This window comes from Corythoichthys intestinalis, chromosome 4, assembly GCF_030265065.1.
Source record: "Corythoichthys intestinalis isolate RoL2023-P3 chromosome 4, ASM3026506v1, whole genome shotgun sequence".
Taxonomy (NCBI): Eukaryota; Metazoa; Chordata; class Actinopteri; order Syngnathiformes; family Syngnathidae; genus Corythoichthys; species Corythoichthys intestinalis.
Window position 1 is genome coordinate 46,756,531 of NC_080398.1, and position 21,680 is coordinate 46,778,210.

Consider the following 21,680-nt stretch of genomic DNA (forward strand, 5'->3'; position numbering starts at 1 on the left):
GATTTATGACAGCGCCGCAGTTTCTTTTTTTCCTCGCAAAACACATGACGAATTTTCTTGTGAGAGAAATCAACATGGGTTCCGAGAATGTTAGTGCAGGTGGTGAAAAAAAGGAAAAAGGTGACACCTACGATTGAAATGAAGATGGAAAAATATGAGCGTGGTGTGCGCATCCGTGAACTGGCTTGACAATACGGCCGAAGAATGTCTGCGATCTTGATGGTCGTCCTCCGACCTCCGTTTGCCGGTCTTTATAAGTTAAGGTGACAATTATTATTATCATTGTAACATCGCCAAAGAAATCGCCAGCTTCATTAGGTTTTTAATCATTTATTTCAGAACTTGTGCAACACAACAAGCATACTGTCCGCCCCAGCTGACACCAACAACAAAACAACTTGGGTTCCGAGAAGATTAGTGCAGGTGGTGAAAAAAGGAAAAAGGTGACGCTTACCATTGAAATGAAGATAGACATGATAAAAAAAAAGTAAGCGTGTTGTGGACGTCCGTTAAATGGCTCAACAATACGGCTGTCAAATGACCCCCGTTTGCCAGTCTTTATAAGTTAAGGTGACAGTTATTATTGTGGTGACATCGCCAAAGAAATCGTCAGATTTGTAATCATTTATTTCAGAACCTGTGCAACACAACATGCCTACTGTCCGCCGCAGTTGACGCCAACAACAACAAAACATTAAAAGAGAAAGTACCGTATTGGCCCGAATATAAGACGGCCCTGATTATAAGACGACCCCCTCTTTTTCAAGACTCAAGTTTGAAAAAATTATTTTTTATACAGAAAATAATTACAGTACATCCGAAATAAATGAGTATAACAATATATTTGAGAGAAAAAACATGTTATTTTGCCACATTCAAATCTTAATATCTGAATATTTAAATATGTACACAAAAGTGCACTCACATTCGTAAATGAATAGCTTCTGGTTTTTGAAATGTAAATAAACCAATCCATTGGGATATAACAACAAAACTGCAATAACTGCATTAACCATCAAAGTGAAGTCTAACTGTAACTGTAGTCTTGAAACAAATTTGAATACGGAAAAACATTGCAATAGAATAATGCAAACTGGTTAAACTTGAGAGTAGCTGAGATCTTTCATGACAGAACATCGCTTCAATGATATCTGGCACCATCTAGCGTCATGAATGGGGAGAGTAGCTGAGATCTGTCATGACAGAACATCGCTTTAATGATATCTGGCGCCATCTAGCGTCGTGAATGGGTATGATGTCTAGACCGCGAATATAAGACGACCCCCTTTTTTTCTTATTTCAATGCAAAAAAACACTGTTTTATATTGGGGCCAATACGGTAAAATCGTAAAATCGATTTATTACATTATTATACGAATTATTCATTATTATTATACTGTATCATTATTCCGATTTTTATTTATCATTTATTTGTTTTGCTATGTGTTATTGCCATTTTTAATAGTACCAGCAGTAATTATTAAGAATTTAGTGGAGGTTTTCGGGCTTTGGAACAATTAAATGGAATTATAATGTATTCTTATGGGAAAATCCTGCTCGATATATGACAATTTTGACTAACAAACAAGGTTCTGAAATGAATTAACTTCATATGTAGCGGTACCACTGTAGTTGTTTTTATCTTTTTTTTTTTTTTTTAAAATTCATAGTACGTATTCAAAGCAACACTTGGTAACTTTTCCGTTTTGGTTGATTTTAGCGACGCCGGTGGACAAAAGCGTAGTGTTTTGCATTAGGGAAGACATCTGTGTGTCGTAAAATCATCAATCAATCAAAAATCTATCTCCCGGTCGCCTGCAGATGGATTAAACAACATTTCTGTTTCCAGCGGCTGTGTGAAGGATGAATAGTATTAAGGTAATGAATCCAGTTGTTGCTAAACAATAACATATGAGGGTTAGCAGCTGTGTGGCTAAAACTCCCCCCCCCCGCCCCCCACCCACCCCAACCGAACTCGTTAGTGCTGATGAGTTCGGTTGAGCGGGTGGGCTGCCAATGTTTATTATTATTATTATGTTTATTTATCTTGCTCGCCTCTCTTTTTTTTTCCTTTGGAGACAACTTTTGTCTCTTTTGTTGCTCTGCCATCTTTGCAGAATTCGCGCGAACTCGTTCGCATCAACTTCCGTCTTTCAAATGAATGGGGAAAAGTGGAAGTGATGTAAAGCAGTTAGCACATTAGTAGTTTTTTTGTGTGTGGCAGGGTTTCTGCCATCCAACTCAAAGTTAATTAGTGCCGGTAAAAGTGATATAGACCCCCTCTAGATATAAAAGAGGTGTCGTTCAACTAGTTGTCAGTCGACATATTATCATTAATGTTATGAAAATATTTTATAACGGTTGTAAAGTTACCTAGTGTGGATTTAAGTCATTGCCTGCCATTGACAACAATAGTGTCTAAGTCATTTAAACTAGGAGGACTGACTGTGAATTCTCATGCTTTGATGCCATTGACGGCGCTAGATGTCCATTCCATTTTGACTGGGAGGGTTAGCAGCATCATTCCTCCAGCCTCTCCCAGTCAAAATGGATTGAAAGTCTAGTGCCGTCAATGGCAGCCACTGAGTTAAATGAGTGGTCTATAAAGGGTTAATAACAATGAACTTTCAATACAGATCTGTTTCATGTTCAGAGCACCATACGGACGATAAAATTTAAAAACATCTAAAAATATGCCACAAAAAGAATTAAATAAAATCACCAGCAATAAGGCATCAGGCGTGTGCAGAATAAATATTGAATGTTAATGTTCATCGATGGCGTAACAAGGCTACTGTATCTCTGAGGTAGAGATTGTCTAAATGACAGGATGATGTGCCACTCAATGATTTTGGTGAGGTACCCGTTCATCAGCATCTTGTAATGAGGTGGAACTCGTCATCATTTTCACATTACTCCAAATTGCACTCGCTGTATATCGATCAACATTCTCAGGGTGCATAACATATTTACATAACTTAGATAAGCACTTGTTGTTAAGGCAATAACAATAAAGAAGAAGGGTGGTGCTGAATGCGGATGTTTCCATTGGAATTCTGGCTGCAAATATGTTTCAGTTCATGTCACCATAATGTCGGAAAATCTAAGTGGGCGAAGCCAGGATTGCTCCTCAACTCCCAGTAAGTGTCGTTGCTCACCCACGTGTCGTCCTGTGACTTCCTAAGCGTGAATGAAGAAAGACAAAAGAGAAAAAAAAACAGATGCAACACACTGGGAGAAGGTATAAAGCCATTTAAGATTGCAAAATGGTCTTATTCCAATTCGTACATCGTTCTATACAGGAAAACAAGAGACTACCTGAAGAATTTGGGCTGATGTGTGCCGTTGCTCTCCTCAAGGACTCGTCGTCTTTCTCTCTGCAGCTGTTCAATCTTTTGCTTCTGCTCCTCAGCAGCCTCGAGCTTCCCCTCCTCCAGAAATCTGCATACCATGCAGCACCGACATCATTTACATGTAAATCAGGAAAAAACACCTGTTCAAATGTAAAAGTTGTAATGCTTGACTGTTTAACATCGAAAGAGTTCATGACTCAATTGGCTTTGTCTCACAAAATGTAGGTCGTTTACATGCTAAATGTTCTGTAAATAAACTTGCGTTACCTTTGCATGTGGCTATGAATAAAAGACAAGATGTTGAGTTCAATTTTTTTAGTTGATTAATTATTATTAGTTATTTACAGATGTGGGTAGAGTAGCCAAAAATTGTACTCAAGTAAAAGTAATGTTACTTCAAAATAACATTAGTCATGTAAAAGTAAAAGTAGTCATCCAAAAAATATACTCAAGTACAAGTACAAAAAATATTTGGTAAAAACAATACTCAAGTAATGAGTAACATTGTGAGTACAGTGGTACCTCTACATACGAAGTTAATCCGTTCCAGGAGCTTGTTTGTAAGTCGAAATGGTCGTATGTCGAGCAGGATTTTCCCATAGGAATACATTATAATTCCATTAATTCGTTCCACAGCCCAAAAACCTGCACTAAATCCTTAAAAAATACTGCTGGTACTATTACAAATGGCAATTACATATAGCAAAACAAATAAATAATAAATAAAAATCGGATTAATAATATAATAATAATAATAATTCCTGTAATAGTGTAACGAAACGGGTTCTAATAAGGCGGACGTTTTTTTCTGTACCTGAAGGCACCGCGGCGCTGACGTGACAAAGAGGGAGGGGAGCGGGTGAAAGTTTACTTTCGCTTTCAATGCTTTCTTGAGAACATCGTCAATTGCGGCAGACAGCAGGCGTTTTGTGTTGAATAAGTTGTGAAAGAAATGATGAAAACGTGGCGAAGCTGGCGATTTCTCTGGAGATGTTACCACAATAAGAATTGTCAGCTTAACTTATAAAGACTGGCGAACGATGGTCGGAGGAGGACCGTGGAGATGTATTGTTGGGCCATTTCACGGATGCCCACCCTACGCTCATATTTTTCTGTCATTTGCATCTTCATTTAGAAGGTAAGCGTCAACTTTTTCCTTGTTTCACCACCTGTACCAACCTTTTCTGAAACCTGTGTTGATTTGTCACACAAGAAAATCCGCCGTGCATTCGTCTGCGGTGCTGCCGTTGTCGTCGTATTTCGAGCATGTCGTCGGATGTAGAAACAAATGGCGAGTCAAATTTTACGTCGGATGTCGAAAAGTTCGTGTGTCGAAGCGATCGTATGTACAGGTACCACTGTAACTGCTTACATTTTTGTTTGATGTCTTTTTTTTTAAACAACGGTATATATATTTTTTCTCAACACAAAGTTATCCATATGAACTGCTGTCATAATGATACGGTACAACGACCCATTACATAACCACATTAAGCGAAAGAAATACAAAAAAAAAAGAAAAAAAAAATTGAATTCCGTTGAGAAAAAAAAAGAAATGAAGCATTTTTTGTCCAAAGAGCATGAGTGCCCTCTAGTGGAGAAAATAGTTCCTAGTTTAAATAGTGAATAGTTCCTTCATAGTTACTCTTATGAAATTAAAAGGATCATACAGTGTTATCACAAAAGTGAGTACACCCCTCGCATTTCTGCAGATATTTAAGTATATCTTTTCATGGGACGACACTGACAAAATGACACTTTGACACAATGAAAAGTAGTCTGTGTGCAGCTTATGTAATAGAGTTAATTTATTTTCCCCTCAAAATAACTCAAAATACAGTCATTAATATCTAAACGAACTACGTACATCCCTAAATGTCCAAATTGAGTACTGCTTGTCATTTTCCCTCCAAAATGTCATGTGACTCGTTACAGGAGTGCTGTCAGCATTGTTGCAGAGATTGAAGAGGTGGGGGGTCAGTTACCTGGCACAGCCAGACTATTCTCCCTGTATTTTTCAAACACTGTGAGAAATAGTCTGGGACCCAGCCCATTAACAGCCTCTCGAACAAGGTACAAAATCAATCGTCCAATCAAATAAGTTTATTTGTGTGACGTTTTCTTAACGAGTAACGTCACTCTTGCGCGTCGAAAGTCGTGTCTACAACAGCACAGATGGCGAACGGGAGTGCTGAGAATATGTTCCAATCCGCGGTAAAACCAGTTATAAATTACCAACTCACATCGAAACAAGTCATTGACCACAGTCAACATGGCTCGCGCTAGCCATGTTGAATAAACTTCTCCATTCTCCGCTCACGCTAAATACTTGTCGCTTTAAAAACGTCACGTCTGCCCGTCGCTGATTGGTCCACTCCGCTGTCTGCTTGCTGTGGCTTGCTCCGCCCTCGGAATTTGATCCGCCGGACGGTCGCCAGACTCAATCGCTGGAACAGCGGTGAGTCTGGTATACCAGGCAAGGGGGTCAGCCTGTTAGTGCTCATACCATACGCCGTACTCAACATCAAATTGGTGTGCGTGGCTGTCACCCCAGGATGAAGCCTCTTCTGAAGACGGTACACAAGAAAGCCCGCAAACAGTTTGCTGAAGACATGTCAACAAAGCACATGGATTACTCGAACCATGTCCTATGGTCTGATGAGAAGAAGATTAATTTGTCTGGTTCCGATGGTCTTAAGCATGTGTGGCGGCGACCAAGTGAGGAGTACAAAGATAAGTGTGTCATGCCTACAGTCAAGCATGGTGGTGGGAATGACCCTCCCACCTCTTTAATTTCTGCAGCAATGCTGACAGCACTCCTGTAACGAGTCACATGACATTTTGGAGGGAAAATGACAAGCAGTACTCAATTTAGACATTTAGGGATGTACGTAGTTCCCATGCGGTGTACTCACTTTTGTTGCCAGGGGTTTAGAAATTGATGGCTATAGTTTGAGTTATTTTGAGGGGAAAATAAATTAACTCTATTATATAAGCTGCACGCAGACTACTTTTCATTGTGTCAAAGTGTCATTTTGTTAGTGTTGTTCCATGAAAAGATATACTTAGATATCTGCAGAAATGCGAGGGGTGTACTCACTTTTGTGATACACTATATCTCCGTCCTACCGTGGCCAATCGGCGCCAAATAAAAACTGGGAGAGAGGTTTAAATCCGCGCTTTTGTGACATGTTGATGGCAGGGCTCTTTGTCAAATACTTCATTTTTTACGTCGCTTTAAAGATTGAGTGAACAGACTGGCGTGATCATAGAACGGCAAGCTTGCGTCGGATTAGTATATTCGAGTCATGTGATAATTGTTGGGATTTCTCATTGGTGAAATTGGTAGCGCGACTCTTAGCATCGCTGGCAAAAAAAAAAAAAAAAAAAATCTAATATGGAGAATAAAGAGGAAACGTAACGACTCTTGTGTGGCCCAAAATAGTGTGTTTTTTTTCTTCAAAAATCTCAAGTAAAAGTGAAAAGTATTGCTTAGTAAAACTACTCTTAGAAGTACATTTATCTCAAAAAGTTACTCAAGTAAATGTAATGGAGTACATGTAACGTGTTACTACCAACCTCTGGTTATTTATTAGTTAGTTACTGTATTTATTCATATTACTTTAGTTGTGGCAGTAAGGTCACCAAGTGGTTAGCATGTATGTAGGGATCACAGTTCTGAGGTTAGAGGTTTAATCTGGGAAAAGATAATCATGTTAAGTTTATTGAAAATTTTAATCAATAAAAGCTGTGAGTATGAGTGAAACGTGTTCCCTATATTTTTCGAGTATACTGTACATGCACTATGACTTTTGCCCCTTTTTTATTGATGTGTCTGTCACATCCAGTCGATTTCATCAGCACAGCAGGAAACACACAAAACTTAATTCAAGGGATGAGCAATGTTGTCGCTCACCTTTGGTCCACACGCAATCTGGTGTCAGTTTGTGGCAGCAGTGATTTGAGGGAAGTGTCCAGCTCGTTCAACTCAATGGCAAACTTAGTGAAGCCGTAGTACTGCTCGTGATCTAGTGGCATGGCATCTGCATATACACACAGCAATTGCATAACTACACATGATACGGTACGATACAATACTATACTATACTATACTACAGTGGGGAGAACAAGTATTTGATACACTGCCGATTTTGCTGGTTTTCCCACTTGCAAAGCACGTAGAGGTCTGTAATTTGTATCATAAGTTCTCTTCAACTGTGAGGGACGGAATCCAATACAAAAAAACAGAAAATCACGTTGTATGATTTTTAAATAATAAATTTGCATTTAATTGCATGAAATAAGTATTTGATACATCACAAAAATTGAACTTAATATTTGGTACAGAAACCTTTGTTTGCTATTATAGATACCAAACGTTTCCTGTAGTCCTTGACAAGGTTCGCACACACTGCAGCAGGGATTTGGGCCTACTCCTCCATGCAGATCTTCTCCAGAGCCTTCAGGTTTCGGGGCTGCTGCCGGGCAACACGGACTTTCAGCTCCCTCCATAGATTTTCTATCGGGTTCAGATCTGGTGACTGGCTAAGCCACTCCAGGACCTTAAAATGCTTCTTACGGAGCCACTCTTTAGTTGCCTTGGCTGTGTGCTTTGGGTCGTTGTCATGCTGGAAGACCGAGCCACGACCCATCTTCAGGGCTCTCACTGAAGGAAGGAGGTTGTCAGCCAAGATCTGGCGATACATAGGCCCATCCATCCTCCCCTCAATACGGTGCAGTCGTCCTGTACCCTTGGCAGAGAAGCAGCCCCAAAAAATGATGTTTCCTCCTCCATGTTTCACGGTTGGGATGGTGTTCTTGGGGTTGTACTCATCCTTTTTTTCCCTCCAAACACGACGAGCCCAGTTTAGACCAAAAAGTTCAATTTTGGTCTCATCCGACCACATGACCTTCTCCCATTGCTCCTCTGGATCATCCAGATGGTCAGTGGCAAACTTCAGACGTGTCTGGACATGCACTGGCTTCAGCAGCGGGACCTTGCGTGCGCTGTAGGATTTTAATCCATGACGGCGTAATGTGTTTCCAATGGTTTTCTTCAAGACTGTGGTTCCAGCCCTCTTCAGGTCATTGACCAGGTCCTACCGTGTAGTTCTGGGCTGATCCCTCACCTTCCTCATGATCAGTGATGCCCCACGAGGTGAGATCTTGCATGGAGCCCCAGAACGAGGCAGATTGACCGTCAACTTGAACTTCTTCCATTTTCTAATAATCGCTCCAACAGTTGTTACCTTTTCACCAAGCTGCTTGCTTATTTTCCTGTAGCCCATCCCAGCCTTGTGCAGGTCTATTATTTTATCCCTGATGTCCTTACACAGCTCCAAAGGTCTTGGCCATTGTGGAGAGGTTGGAGTTTGTTTGTTTGTTTGTTTGAGCATGTGAACAGGTGTCTTTTATACAGGTAACAAGTTCAAACAGGTGCAGTTACTTCCGGTAATGAGTGGAGAACAGGCGGGGTTCTTAAAAAAGAACTAAGAGCCGAAATATTTACTAGTTGGTAATGTATCAAATACTTATTTGAAGCAGTTAAATACAAATTTATTATTTAAAAAATATACAATGTGATTTTCTGGATTTTTGTATTAGATTCCGTCCCTCACAGTTGAAGAGAACTTATGATACAAATTACAGACCTCTACATGGCTTGCAAGTGGGAAAACCAGCAAAAGCGGCAGTGTATCAAATACTTGTTCTCCCCACTGTATACTATACTATATATATATATATATATATATATATATATATATATATATATATATATATATATATATATATATATATATATATATATATACATACATATACAGTGCCTTGCAAAAATATTCGGCCCCCTTGAATCTTGCAACCTTTCACCACATTTCAGGCTTCAAACATAAAGATATGAAATTTAATTTTTTTGTCAAGAATCAACAACAAGTGGGACACAATCGTGAAGTGGAACAACATTTATTGGATAATTTAAACTTTTTTAACAAATAAAAAGCTGAAAAGTGGGGCGTGCAATATTATTCGGCCTCGTTACTTTCAGTGCAGCAAACTCACTCCAGAAGTTCAGTGAGGATCTCTGAATGATCCATTGTTGTCCTAAATGACCGATGATGATAAATAGAATCCACCTGTGTGTAATCAAGTCTCCGTATAAATGCACCTGCTCTGTGATAGTCTCAGGGTTCTGTTTAAAGTGCAGAGAGTAGGCCTGAACGATATTGGGAAAAACTATTGCTGCGATTTTTTTTGGGTTTGCAATACATTGCGATATTATATTGCGATATTAAAAAAAAATCATATTTTTTTTTTCCAAGATATTTTCACAAGATGACTTAAATAGCTGTTTGGAAAGACTTTAGATCACCACAGTGTACAGTCATCCCTTGTTTTTCGCGGTTAATGGGGACCAGAACCCGCCGCGATAAGTGAAAAACCGCGAAGTAGCCCACCCCCCCATTTTAATTTTTTTTTTTGTGTGTGTTTTTTGTGCCCAATGTATTTATTCAGATTTAGCATTGGAAAGAGATACATACAGGTTGACCCAAAAAAAAGTTTACACTCAGTTGACTGCTTGTTTAAAAGCCATTGAAACATATCTAAATAGGTTGTCATGCTTAAGTGATTCATTAAGGTCACTCAATGCAGCTGGTAATCTCTCGTCTCTACAATTCCTGTGCTTCTGCTGAAAATGAAGAAAACTTTAGCTGTACCTGAATTGCTGCGTGCCGGTCTGACACCTACTGAGATTGCAGCAAATCTGAGAATATCCAGATGTGCAGTCTACAAAGTTATAAGAAGCTGAAAGATATTGGAACAGCCTCACGAAAACCTGGGTCTGGAAGTGCCGATCTGTGCGGACCAAAAAGTTGATTGACAAGGTGATATGTGGCCACCCCAGAGTCCAGATCTCAATCCCCTGGATTATAGCATATGGGCAACTGTGGAGGACAGTGCCTGTAAGAAGCCACAAACTTCTGTGGCAGCCTTGGAGAGGTCCATTGTTAGATCTTGGGAAAAGATGACAGCATCCTACATAAAGAAGCGTTCCGCAGGCGCCTGGAGGCTGTTGTGACACTTAAGGGAGGACACATTGAAAAATAGAGTGTACTGTACATGTTCTTTACAATAATGTATAATTTGTGATTCAATTCTAATTCTAAGATGAATAAACATGGCATTTAAGTTGTATTATGGCAGTGTAAACTTTTTTTTGGGTCACCGTGTATAAGACATGTTTTTTTCTCTCTCCGCCCCCAACTTCCCCCCCCAAAGTGATTTAAAAAATGTATATAAATAAATGGTTTTTAAGCACTTCAAATTTCATAATGATGATAAGTTTTAAACATAACTGTCCAACCAAATCATTTTTGAACAAGAATAAAGTACTGTAGCAGATAAATGCTTGGCTTTGTTAAATGCTTCTGTTTATTTACTTTAGCTGTGACCGTTGAAGTGACATGTAGAAATTTCAAACTCCTCATGATCACTTCTGGCATTTAAATGTCTCCAACGTCCCCACAGTACACACATTCATTCCAGCGCGGCTTCCTTTCAACAAGTTAAACGATGATTGACAGATGCCCGTGTGAAGTCTGCTTCTTTGTAGAGGTTAGATTTTGTGCCCGAACCCGAACCCGACCCGACCCGACCCGAATGTCGGGTCGGGTCGGGCCCACAATTTAAGCATTCACGTTCGGGTCAGGTCGGGTCGGGCCGCCATGCCGGACTAATAAATTATTTAAAAAAAAACAAAACAAAAACAAAAATGGAGAGCATGCTCTCTGTATTGCGCTTTTGCTTGTGCGTGTGCACGAACGCCGTGGCGCCGGCCGCTTTTTCTTCTTGTCCTCCCGCTGCACGGCCGAGGCGCCGCCCTCTCCTGTTCCCTCTCCTTGTCAGAGAGGCGCGTCCATGTGAGAACAATATCCCACACACTCAGAAATATGTTTAACAAACTTTCCCAGCGTTATTTCAGTGTGTGAATGCTTTGATAATTCTCAAAAAAAAAATGTAGATTATTTAAACATTAAGAAAACTTGCGTTTTTTTCTGCCAACTCGAAGAAATGAAAATAAATTGCTGCTGCTGCGTTTTTTCCGCGTCACTCAAAAAAAAAAAAAAAAAAAAAAAAAAAAAAAAAAATCGGGTTTTTCGGGCTCGGGCCTGCAAATCTAGTTAAGTGATCGAGCTCGGGCCGGGTCGGGCCTCAATACCAGCGGGCCGTGTCGGGTCGGGCTGGATTTTTTAGGCCCGAACTAGGCTCTACTTCTTTGGCCAGATCAAAGCCATTGTTGTGCTGCAGTGACTGAGAGGATCAAAAGGCTGGGAGAGGGAGGGTAGGAGGCTGTGCGCAGACCAGAAAGTGAGGCGTATGTGGATAAAAAAAAAAGAAAAACTATCGCACGTGCTTGCGATGGGACTATTGCGCACACGCACATCGCGATGGCGATGTTTAAACGATATATCGTTCAGGCTTAGCAGAGAGCATTATGAAAACCAAGGAACACACCAGGCAGGTCCGAGATACTGTTGTGGAGAAGTTTAAAGCCGGATTTGGATACAAAAAGATTTCCCAAGCTTTAAAGATCTCAAGGAGCACTGTGCAAGCCATCATATTGAAATGGAAGGAGCATCAGACCACTGCAAATCTACCAAGACCCAGCCGTCCTTCCAAACTTTCTTCTCAAACAAGGAGAAAACTGATCAGAGATGCAGCCAAGAGGCCCATGATCACTCTGGATGAACTGCAGAGATCTACAGCTGAGGTGGGAGAGTCTGTCCATAGGACAACAATCAGTCGTACACTGCACAAATCTGGCCTTTATGGAAGAGTGGCAAGAAGAAAGCCATTTTTCAAAGATATCCATAAAAAGTCTCGTTTAAAGTTTGCCACAAGCCACCTGGGAGACACACCAAACAGGTGGAAGAAGGTGCTCTGGTCAGATGAAACCAAAATTGAACTTTTTGGCCACAATGCAAAACGATATGTTTGGCGTAAAAGCAACACAGCTCATCACCCTGAACACACCATCCCCACTGTCAAACATGGTGGTGGCAGCATCATGGTTTGGGCCTGCTTTTCTTCAGCAGGGACAGGGAAGATGGTTAAAATTGACGGGAAGATGGATGCAGCCAAATACAGGAACATTCTGGAAGAAAACCTGTTGGTATCTGCACAAGACCTGAGACTGGGACGGAGATTTATCTTCCAACAGGACAATGATCCAAAACATAAAGCCAAATCTACAATGGAATGGTTCAAAAATAAACGTATCCAGGTGTTAGAATGGCCAAGTCAAAGTCCAGACCTGAATCCAATCGAGAATCTGTGGAAAGAGCTGAAGACTGCTGTTCACAAACACTCTCCATCCAACCTCACTGAGCTCGAGCTGTTTTGCAAGGAAGAATGGGCAAGAATGTCAGTCTCTCGATGTGCAAAACTGATAGAAACATACCCCAAGCGACTTACAGCTGTAATTGGAGCAAAAGGTGGCGCTACAAAGTATTAACGCAAGGGGGCCGAATAATATTGCACGCCCCGCTTTTCAGTTTTTTATTTGTTAAAAAAGTTTAAATTATCCAATAAATTTTGTTCCACTTCACGATTGTGTCCCACTTGTTGTTGATTCTTGACAAAAAATTAAAATTTTATATCTTTATGTTTGAAGCCTGAAATGTGGCGAAAGGTTGCAAGGTTCAAGGGGGCCGAATACTTTTGCAAGGCACTGTATATATATATATATATATATATATATATATATATATATATATATATATATATATATATATTAGGGTTGTCAAACGATTAAAAATTTTAATCGAGTTAATTACGGCTTAAAAATTAATTAATCGTAATTAATCGCAATTCAAACCATCTATAAAATATGCCATATTTTTCTGTAAATTATTGTTGGAATGGAAAGATAAGACACAAGACGGATATATACATTCAACATACGGTACATAGGGACTGTATTTGTTTATTATAACAATAAATCAACAAGATGGCATTAACATTATTAACATTCTGTTAAAGCGATCCATGGATAGAAAAACTTGTAGTTCTTAAAAGATAAATGTTAGTACAAGTTATAGAAATTTTATATTGAAACCCCTCTTAATGTTTTCGTTTTATTAAAATTTGTAAAATTTTCAATCAAAAAATAAACTAGTTGCTTGCCATTGTTGATGTCGTTACACCATGCTCACTCCCCAAACCCATAAAATCATTTGGAACCAAGCGCCAGCAGAGGGCGCCAAACAACAAAAAACAATTAACAAGTAACAAGCGGACATTACACTGCTGTCATTTTAATCTGAGCGGGGCATGTGCGTTAAATGCGTCAAATATTTTAACGTGATTAATTAAAAAAATAAATATATATACAGTATATACATACATACACAGTGGTACCTCTACATACGAAGTTAATTCGTTCCAGGACCTTGTTTGTCGAAATGGTCGTATGTCGAGCAGGATTTTCCCATTAGAATACATTACTTACTTCGATCCACAGCCCGAAAACCTACACTAAATCCTTAATAAATACTGCTGGTACTATTGCAAATAGCAATTACACAGAGCAATACAAATAACTTATGAATATAAATTATGAATAAAAATTGGAATAATATAATAATAGTAATAATAATAATAATAATACCTATAATAATGTAATGAATTGGGTTCTAATGTGGCAGATGTGTTTTGCGTGGGGTACCCGAATGCACCGCGTGGCTGACGTAACAGAGAGAGAGAGAGAGGTGAATTAGAGTTTTTACTTTCACTTTTCATGTTTTGTTGTTGGCATCAGCTGCGGCGGACAATAGGCTTGTTGTCTTGCACAAATTCTGAAATAAATGATTAAAAACCTGACCAAGCTGGCGATTTCTTTGGCGATGTAAGAATAATAATAATAATTGTCACCTTAACTTATAAAGACCGGCGAATGGAGGTCCGGTGGACGACCGTCGAGATCGTAGACATTCTATGGCCGTATTGTCAAGCCAGTTCACGGATGCACACACCACGCTCATATTTTTCCATCTTCATTTCAATCGTAGGTGTCACCTTTTTCTTGTTTTTTCACCACCTGCACTAACATTCTCGGAATCCATGTTGATTTCTCTCACAAGAAAAGCCGCCGTGCGTCTGTCTTGCGGTAAAACAAAGAAACTGCGGCGCTGTCAAAATCGTCGTATATCGAGCATGTCTTCAGATGTAGAAACAAATGGCGAGTCAAATTTTACGTCAGATGTCGAAAAGATCGTGTGTTGAAGCGATCGTATGTTGAGGTACCACTGTATGTACACACATGATACTGTACTATACGATAAGATACAAACCATACTATCCTATACTATACTCAGGGGTGCACATAAGTGGTCCGCATGCGCGCATGCGTACTGGACGTATACAAATGCGCTGGCCCTCAACGGCTTCCATACGCTTTTGCGTACCGATGGATGACCACTGTATTTGCGGCGGACACGAGATAATCACTTCTCAAAATGTCGGAGGCAGGCCCCACTGAGTAATTATTTCCGTGTTCCCCCAGCCCCGTCAAAGGACAGACAGACGACAGAGACGTCCCCGGAGCTACCGAAAAAGGACTTTTGCTGAAAAGTGGCTGCAGGAGGTACCATGGCTAGAAGCAAATGATGCTCGCACGGATATGTGGTACAAAATTTGCCGTGAGAATCCCAATGTCGCAGATAAGAGCAGCACATTTTATGTAGGGTCAAAGAATTTCAGCCATCCAAACTTTGAAATGCACGAAAAAAACAGCATGTGGCAATTAAGCAAACTATCGATGTCAGGCAGCACCCCACTCGCCCTATGGACAAGTGGCGGAATAAAGTTAATGAAGAGCAGCGCCATGCACTGACAAACGTGTTTTTGCTCGCATTTCACAAAGCTAAACATGCACGTTCAGTGAGCTCTTATGAGGAGGAGGACATCCCACTTTTACAAAGGCTTAGCGTTAATGTGGGAGCCGCATAATGCCCTTTATTTTGAATTAGTACTGCTTTTATGTTTATTTCTTTACATTTCACTTCAAAGTAATGGCAATTTTGTTGTGCCAGTTGATGTTAATCAGGCATTAATTGTTAATATAATTAATTAAAGGTATTTGGCTCTAACTAAAGCTTGTCATAATTTTATCGCATCAGGCGAGTCGGCTCTCAAGCTCAATGAGGACCAAGTCACATCTCCAGGTCCTCCTCTGAGAACCTGGGCAAAAAAAATATGTGCACCCCTGACTATACTATACTATACTATACTATACTATACTATACTATACTATACTATACTATACTATACTATACTATACTATACTATACTATACAAAATGAAACTGCGCTATACTATACGATGCTATGTTATGCCATACCATACCATGCCATGCCATACCATACCATACTATACAGAAGTTAATATTTAATTGTGCAATTAATGATGAAACTAAATGATCCTACTTGCTCTCCAGACGCATGTTGCGGAGGGCGGGTCCCCGCAGTAAACTGCTTCGTGCCACTTCCCAAAGAGCCTCCGGAGAACATTCCCCTTCTGATCTGTGATGATCCCTTCCACCTCATTCACACTTGAGTTCCATTTGGCCTGTCACAAAGTAGAACATTCATCAAAATGAAGGCCATTATTTTCAACAATCGATCACACTCTATCATCTAGAACCTCATGGTAATGTCTTCTTTTGGTCTTTACTATAGCTTCTATTGCACGTCTGGTGTATTTAATGGGAGGTGAGGGGGAATAAATCACCGTTTTTTCCTTGACTCGCCTACCTTTAGGGGGCCTTTCAAATGAGAACCACTAAAGTAATTAACCTTCTCATATCAGTGAAGGCTTCCATACATCAAACCTCCAAAACGTCATATGGGCTTCTTCGTTGCATGTCGGTGAAGAACGCCAACTGTGAGCAAAGGTCATTAAGACATAAAAGCTGTGCCTGTGCCGAGTCATCCGACAGATATAAAAAGCATTGGAGGACTTTTAGTACTCTGGATTTGAAAACATACCAACAAAAACATCTCATTTATGACAAAAAAGAGAAGGTTTTCAAAAATATGCTGTTCTGCTAGTGAAAATACAGCACTGTACTTAATCTATTGATCTTTTTTTATATATGGTGCTATTAAAACACGGATTTAGTCCATTAAGTTCACAATGATAGCAAATTCACGGCCTGACACTGCCATTTTTGCAAAGTCATTTGAAAAACAGTCATACTGTGGGTAAAACAAAAAAAAAGATAGAAGGACTGACATTGTTGATAGGATTAGAGAAAATGCTGCCAAGCATGTAAGTACTTTGTAGTTTGCAGGCTCGGCTCACCTTAACAAACGTGATCTTGCACTGAAAGGCGTCGCTGCTGGAGCTTCTGATAGTGATCTCGCCGTAATGCTCAATCCAGCGCTGTCCGCTCAGAATGTTGTGAATGCATGACGTCACCTTGTTCCACTCGTAATGGTCTCCAGACCTGCAGCAATGACGCCAAGTATGTTTAAAAAAATAGTTGTCGTGTGACACCTGTGTTGTGGTTTGGTGCGAAAAGCTCACCCAGGCAGAGTAATGTGTGTACTGCCTACAGGCACAATCTCCATCGATTTCCCCCAAAACTTGTTCTTACACCTCACATCTGCAAAATGAACGAACGTCTTATAATCAAAAACTCTTAAGCATAGAACCGACAAAAATAAAGGCTTCTGCACACACCTTGCCAGTAGATAAAGTTTTTAGACTGAGCATGGCAAGCTGAGATTGGTGGATGATGGCTGACCTGTTAATACAGATAACAGATCACTCATAAATCAAAGTCTCATATGGAGGTCAGTTTGTTTCTGGAAGTCACCAGAGAAATGATTTAAATCATACTGCACCAACCTTACCTGCTCTGCTATGAACTGGAAACCTTTATCTGGCCGATCACATTCATAAGTCTCTCCCAGGACGGGATTGAAAGGCTTTCCGCCTGTTCTGTAGAAGCTGGATGCGTAACCCGATACCACAAATGTAGCAATGAAAACCTACACACACAAAGAACAATTGTGCTAAAAGTCATAACCGGCAACTATGAGTGGATAGGTCCAGTTAAAGAAAAGCCAAGTTATGATCGGTATTTTCATATTTACCATAATGAACAGAATAAAATTGGTGAAAGGTTATCCTCTAAGTGGCTTATGTAGCACACAATGCCAGTGATTTCAAACACATATAAAGCAGGAAATTAGCCAATTTCCTCAAATTTGTCTGAAAAATATATATTTATTCATAAATTCCACCATCAGTTGACAAGACAGATCCCAGAGACATTGCGCCACACCTTCCCGTAGGGGGGCAACCCAGGCAGAACGTTGAGTTGGCTTTCACTGTGATAAACTTCACCACATGCTGCATTCTAACACCAGATTTAGGTGAAAATAGGACGAAGGTTTTACTGCATACAAGCAGGTCGGAGTGTATCAAGAATGATTTGGTCGAGGATCCAAGGTAGTTATTATCTTAAATAGCACCATGCATGCACTTTGAAATGTCAATGAATAAAATTAGTGTAACTGGCTTGAAATATTTACGTAAAATGAATGATAACTATCCATTTTTTGCTTTTAACCAAGAATCTAGGCCAGGGGTGTCCAAACTTTTTGCAAAGGGGGCCAGATTTGGTGTGGTAAAAATGTGGGGGGCCGACCTTGGCTTACATCCTTTACATAGAACAATATATTTAAGCAAATTTTAGTAAGCCATTCTGTGTGTCTTTTATTAATTCATAATTTCTACAATCTCAATTTCAACGGTCTCTTGCGAAATACTCTGAAATTAAACTAGCTTCAAGTTGCTTCAATTTCCGTGTAATCTTGTCGTACATGTCAGCGTGTCTTGTTTGGTAATATCGCCTCACATAGAACTCTTTAAAAACAGCGACTGTCTATTTGCAAATGAGGCAGACACAGTTGTTGTGTATTTTAGTGAAGAAATAGTCCAATTTCAACCTATCCTTGAAACGCCGGCCATCACAGTCAACTTTCTTTTTTTTTTTTGTTGATGTCACCATTTTAGAAAATTGGAAGTAAAGGGTCACACAGGGTTAATGTTGCTTAGAATGCTGCTGCCTTTTAGTGGGTAAATGAGGAGCAGCATTTAGTGTGTAAGCTACTTCATATGCTTGTAGCAGTACTGCTGACCAATTTATGAAGTCTGTATGCAGGCCAGATGTTATTAATTTTATGACAGAGGCTGGGGGCCGGATGAAATTTGACCACGGGCCGCATTTGGCCCCCGGGCCAGACTTTGGACATGTCTGATCTAGGCTGTTTTACGTTCATATCTATAGAAATTCCACGATTTAAGGCTTGATTTCCAAGATTTTTCAACTTAAGAAGCTTTTATGTTTCGTGACGGGCGCCATGTTGGATTACACATTACCGTAACTTTGGCCTGAAATATTTACGTAAATTGAACGATAACTGCCCCTTTTTCGCTTTTAACCAAGAATCTAGACTGTTTTACGTTCATATCTATAGAAATTCCGCAATTTAAGCATTTATTTACAAGAATTTTCAACTTAAAAAAGCTCTTTGTCTTGTGACTGCCGCCATTTCGTATTTACCGGTCAATCTACATTCTCTTATGGTTACAAGATGCGAGCCGTTAAGGAAAGAACAGATACAAGCGGTCGAAATGAGATTCCTCAGCAGGGTGTCCAAGCAATCCCTTAGAGATAGGGTGAGATGTTCGGTCATCCGGGAGGTGCTTGGAGTAGAGCCACTGCTCCTCTGCATTGAGTCGAGCCAGATGAGGTGGCTTGGGCATCTGATAAGGATGGCTCCTGGACGCCTCCCTGGTGGTGACGTCCCACTGGGAGGAGGCCGCAGACCCAACCCAGAATACGCTGGGAAGACTATGTCGCCCAGCTGGCCAGAAGAGGGTTGGAATGAATGATGCGGCTGGGGAGAAGGAAGTTTGGGCTTCCCTGCTGAAGCTGCTGTCCCCGCGACCTGACCTCGGATAAGCGGGAGAAAATAAATGGATTGATGTTTTCCTCTCTGGGTCAGCGCCATGTTCAATCACGTGGTGTCTTTAAAGCACCGTAAAAAAATAAGTATTTAATATAGAGTGGTGCCCTCATGATGATGGATTATTCATTACTCTTCCATACCACTTATCTTCATGAGGGTCATGGGGCGCTGAAGCCTATCTCAGCTAACTATGAGCAGTAGGCGGGGCCCACCCTGAATTGGTTGCCAGCCAATCGCAGAGCAAAAGAAGACAAACAACTATTTATGCATACACACTCATAATTTGTGTAGACATGAACAATCAGCCTATCATGCATGTTTTTGGGATGTGGAACGAAACCAGAGTACCCAGAGAAAACCCACACGCAAACAGAGAGAACATGTAAACTTGACACGAGAAGGTTGGAACCCGGGATTGAACCCTTGACCTCAGAACTGTGAGGCGGTTGTGCTAACCACTCAGTTTCCATGGCACCATCACATTTATGATTTGTGAGGAAATTGAGAAAAGCTAGGCACTATTTTGGCATACTTAATGAAGTTTAGGGACATTTCTGCACTAGATTTCTTGAATGACAACAGACATGTAACCTAAGAGAATGGGCAACTGCTTTCAATATATTAGCTAAGGCCGACTGAAGTAGCAAAACCCTCAAAGTCCTCTAACCATGCGTTCCAATGGATCGTGTGTACTGGCAGCCTGGTCGAGCAGTTCACTGTACTCCAGCTCCTCACACAACCTCTGCAGGGTGTTAAGCGGCTCGTTGAGGTGCACCGGCATGGCCACTTTGGACAGGTCTTTGCCGATGTTGTTCTTGAGGATGTTCCACAGGCTGATGGTGCTGCCACTGGGGCTCGGTGAAGGCAGACGAGATCTACGGCGGTTCAGGACTGAACTGTGCTCTTCAGAAGCTGACAAGACCCAAAATGTCAAAAACTGATGGATTTGTTCTTTTTTTAGCGCATCGCTGTTGTGTTTAAGCACTTTCTACCTGCAGGTTACCTGAGTTTGGCCTGATATTTTCTGTTTCATTATTGAAGTTGTCCATGGATATGTTGTCACTAACGTCGCTGATGTACGAGTCATCCTCTGAAACCTAAAAAAAAAAAAAACATCCAAACTTTTAACAGATGTGATAAGACGAATATGATGAGCACCTGTGATAAAAGAAAGGGCAGTTTTCTTTCAACATGCTGTCACATTATTTGGAGATTATCTCCCTGAGGAGCTACAATGTAGCTGTATTTTTAGATAAAAGTAATTAACTTCCATTTTTACACCACCGCTATCTGAGCAGCCACGTGACAATAAAGTCAAGACGGGAAAGAAATGAAATGCAGTCAGAGGGCAACCTTATTTCACAACAGTGAAATTGAAAAGAGATGTCTGACTGATTAACAAATATGTCCTATGTGAAGAGTAAATTGTCCAAAACAATTTAAAAGATAGATGTTCTGGTGGGTAGATTTTACTGTTAAAAAGTTGTAAAAAGTTACATTGGATTTTTTTTCTTCTAAGAAATTTATGCTGACCACATTGGACAAACTGTCCCACTTCACCCCCCCCCCCCCCCCCCCACTTCTGCGCTCATAAGCTTAATATTTGGAGCCCGCCACCATTTACCTCATTTTCGGAGGAACTATTGGACAACAGAACCTCCTGTGCGTCAAAAAACTCAGACAGCGACTCTGTGATGGATGCTCTGCTTTCATTGGATTCTTGATGCACCAAAGAACGAGATTCACATGCAGCCTCCTCTTGTTTCTAGGAGACACAAAATCCACATGTAAAAATACAAGAAACAAAGGAGTCTTTGCATACTCAGGAGCAGGTCAGGGAGAGGGCATTATTTGCCACACGACGGTATCATCACAATATGTTGACTATAATGAGTTCTCGTAATAACTGTCTGAAGCTTGATAACACTAATGAACCACTGAGATGACATGAGGTGCAATCAGAGCGTTTGTAATTTTAATATCTGGCTGTGCTTCTGTTAACAATGGAGTTTAGTTTACAGTATCTCTCCTTTGTACTGTGTATAAAAACTGCAGGGAGAGACTATCATAATATTAATGGATCACAAAAAGCTACTTTGTGCCCACTATGTAAAATCATTAAATTCTGACTAACTATCACATAATCAAGAAAATGTATATTTTGTTAGAGAGGGACAGATTGCTAATTTCCCAGTAGATAATCCCAGAGGATGTGCATGCACCATGTGTATTTAACAAATTTCCTGGGACACAATTAGCAAGATCAGCTCACACTATGTGGACA

General features: G+C 40.3%; 1 protein-coding gene across 2 annotated transcripts in view; it reads right to left on the reverse strand.

Annotated features, from left to right (window-relative positions):
* Positions 1-1,950: 1,950 nt before the first annotated feature.
* The window catches only part of osbpl3b (oxysterol binding protein-like 3b), an 86,708-nt gene continuing 66,978 nt past the window's right edge, over positions 1,951-21,680 (reverse strand). For both annotated transcript variants that reach the window (XM_057834291.1, XM_057834290.1), the window contains 11 exons: positions 21,021-21,161; positions 20,400-20,493; positions 20,064-20,308; positions 17,270-17,407; positions 17,097-17,160; positions 16,941-17,019; positions 16,716-16,860; positions 15,839-15,980; positions 7,270-7,396; positions 3,319-3,441; positions 1,951-3,180 (listed from right to left, as the gene is read on the reverse strand). In XM_057834291.1, coding sequence (XP_057690274.1) covers positions 3,084-3,180; positions 3,319-3,441; positions 7,270-7,396; positions 15,839-15,980; positions 16,716-16,860; positions 16,941-17,019; positions 17,097-17,160; positions 17,270-17,407; positions 20,064-20,308; positions 20,400-20,493; positions 21,021-21,161 — 1,395 coding nt within the window. In that variant the 3' untranslated portion in view covers positions 1,951-3,083. The remainder of the gene's footprint in view (positions 3,181-3,318; positions 3,442-7,269; positions 7,397-15,838; positions 15,981-16,715; positions 16,861-16,940; positions 17,020-17,096; positions 17,161-17,269; positions 17,408-20,063; positions 20,309-20,399; positions 20,494-21,020; positions 21,162-21,680) is intronic.